The 2,896-nt window shown below is 41.3% G+C and overlaps 1 protein-coding gene across 1 annotated transcript; it reads left to right on the top strand.

Annotated features, from left to right (window-relative positions):
* The first annotated feature begins 312 nt into the window (after nucleotides 1-312).
* Nucleotides 313-909, top strand: LOC123766268 (probable serine/threonine-protein kinase clkA). Its single transcript, XM_045755342.2, has one exon. The coding sequence runs from the start codon at nucleotides 313-315 to the stop codon at nucleotides 907-909; it is 597 nt and encodes a 198-aa protein (XP_045611298.2).
* Nucleotides 910-2,896: the final 1,987 nt, after the last annotated feature.

Below are 2,896 nucleotides of genomic sequence, written 5' to 3'. Positions count from 1 at the left end.
CTCTCTGTGACCCACCTAAAAATTTGTGTATATTCTCTGAACACTCACATTTAACCCCCCCCAGGACCCCCTACAACAACGCCCCCACCAACAACGCCCCCACCAACAACGCGACTACCAACAACGCCACCACCAACGTCAGAGGGGACAACACCAGCACAGTGGAGACGACCGTAGCCCCAGTTTAAGTCTTAACCCTAAACGACGACATCAGCAACGACATCAGAGAAAACAACAACATATATGACACCAACAACAATAATAAAAGCAACAACAACAACATAGTTTACGACACGAACAACAACAACGGAGATGACGCCAACAACAACAACAAAATCAGTCATCACAACATCAGATATGATTGTAAAAAACAACAGTAATAAAGCTAACGACAGCAACAGTAATAAAGCTAACGACAACAACAGTAATAAAGCTAACGAGAACAACAGTAATAAAGCTAACGAGAACAACAGTAATAAAGCTAACGACAGCAACAGTAATAAAGCTAACGAGAACAACAGTAATAAAGCTAACGACAACAACAGTAATAAAGCTAACGAGAACAACAGTAATAAAGCTAACGACAACAACAGTAATAAAGCTAACGACAACAACAGTAATAAAGCTAACGACAACAACAGTAATAAAGCTAACGACAACAACAGTAATAAAGCTAACGACAGCAACAGTAATAAAGCTAACGACAACAACAGTAATAAAGCTAACGACAGCAACAGTAATAAAGCTAACGACAACAACAGTAATAAAGCTAACGACAGCAACAGTAATAAAGCTAACGACAACAACAGTAATAAAGCTAACGACAACAACAGAGATGACAGCAACAACAACAACAATAACAAAGCTGGCTACAACAACAGCAACAACACAAACAACAACCACAAATAAGCATAGTATATAGTAATGTATAACAGTATATATATATATTGGAGTATATATAGTATATAACAGTATATATAGTAATATATAACAGTATATATATTGTAGTATATAGCAGTATATATAGTATATAACAGTATTTATAGTAGCATATAACAGTATTTATAGTAGTATATAACTATATATATATATATACTAGAATATAACAGAGCAGCATAGTAGTATATAACATCAGTTGTTTTCGTAAAACCTAAACCAATAAGGAAAACAAATATAAATTGACTAAGTGTCAGTCTGCAAAGAAAGCTTAAAAGAAAATGTCTCAGTAAGGAACAAATTAAGAAACATCAAACTTGACCAATTAGATCTTGGAATTGCGTCTCATTTTCTCATTAGTGAACGTGTCTCATTAGCTCCTAGTTACAACATGGATATTCATTCTCATTGTGTTTGGTTCAGCTGTGTAGTGTGGTGGAGACCGAGGCGGCTACACCACCAGGACATCTTTTATTTTGTATTTTTATTTTTACATGCATGCATGAAATTAAATACAAAAAACAAAAACAAGCAAAGGAACACATCAACAAAGCAAACAGAAAACTACCGGCTAGAAGGACCGACAGCAAAATACAACATTAAATATAACTGGAGAAAACGCAAGAGAAACACAACATACATCAAGTCAAGAACATAACACAAAACATAATACAATGTAAACACGCAAGCAAATAATGACAAGAAAACAAAACATAGTAACAGATTAAACAAATCAAACAGAGAAGCGGGACGGGACGCTCACCCCCAGAGTCCTCCTCCAGAGGGAGCGGCGGGAAATCCTCCCGGAACAAGTTGACGGGGGCAACCGGAGCCCCCAGTGCATGCGGCACCCTGATGCCCTAACATGCCACACCGGAAACATGTTCAGGGTTGCTGGGCATAGTCCACCTGGACGTAGTACCCCATAAGCCGGACAGAATATGCTATATCCAACCGCAGGCACATCCCCAGGGTACGAATGTTTGTCCGCATACTCGCATACCTCCCTGAGGAGAGCGAGTTCACCCGCACACTGATGACAGCTCCAAACCTCTGGAAGTAAAGTCGGAGTAGGTCTTCAGGAAACTCCAGGGGCGCCCCAGGCACACTGACATACGTCAGGGCACCACTACGGTCCGTAATGGAAACAGAGCCGGCACCACCCGGCATCGGCAACGAACGCCCCTCGTATCGTCGGAGGAAGTCAGGTATTCCTCCTCCCCCACGAACTTGACAATAACCCGGTGAGCAGTTACAAGCTCAACACCATAGATGGCCATCAACTGGACACGGAGCATGTCACACATAACCATCTCAACTTCCGGGTATCCAGCACGGCCAGTGAACTCCAGGCCCACGGAGTTCACCCTCACAACAGGGGGAAGATGGGGGGTAGAAATAGCCTAAGCTACTCTATCCCTTTGAGATGTATTTCTTTCTTATCTCAATAAACATACTTGAACTTGAACTTGAGGGGAAAGATGGCCTCCCATCGCAAGCTCGCCACGTCAACATGTAGCCAGGCAGCAACAGCAGGGAGGGCAGAGACGCCCACACACCATGACGACCAAAGCGGCAAAACCACCACCATTGTTTACCGGCGTGGCCAACTGTGGAAATATTTACCAACCAGCGAGACCCCCAAAAATATATATATATCCTGGGGAAGAAAAGAAAATTTAATGAGAAAATCATCTTTTCTCATCTTCTGATGAGAAAAGCAGCTGGAGATTTGAGGTGGATTTTCTCATAGATATATATCACGTTAATCTAATTTCTTTGTGGAAGCTACTCTGACTTTCTGGTGTGTAAACAATTTAATTTCTATATTATTCTAGCTGCGCTTGTGGAGGTTGAACTTCAGTTTTTGGAGCCACCCAAAACTCAGTTCGACTGATGTAAACGTTCCCTCACTCACTGGATATAGAGATTTCCTCCACCACTTTATTTCGTAGATTAC

This window comes from Procambarus clarkii, chromosome 5, assembly GCF_040958095.1.
Source record: "Procambarus clarkii isolate CNS0578487 chromosome 5, FALCON_Pclarkii_2.0, whole genome shotgun sequence".
In the NCBI taxonomy this organism is placed as follows: domain Eukaryota; kingdom Metazoa; phylum Arthropoda; class Malacostraca; order Decapoda; family Cambaridae; genus Procambarus; species Procambarus clarkii.
Note: the sequence above shows the minus strand (reverse complement) of the source record. Positions and strands in the feature narration are given on the sequence as shown.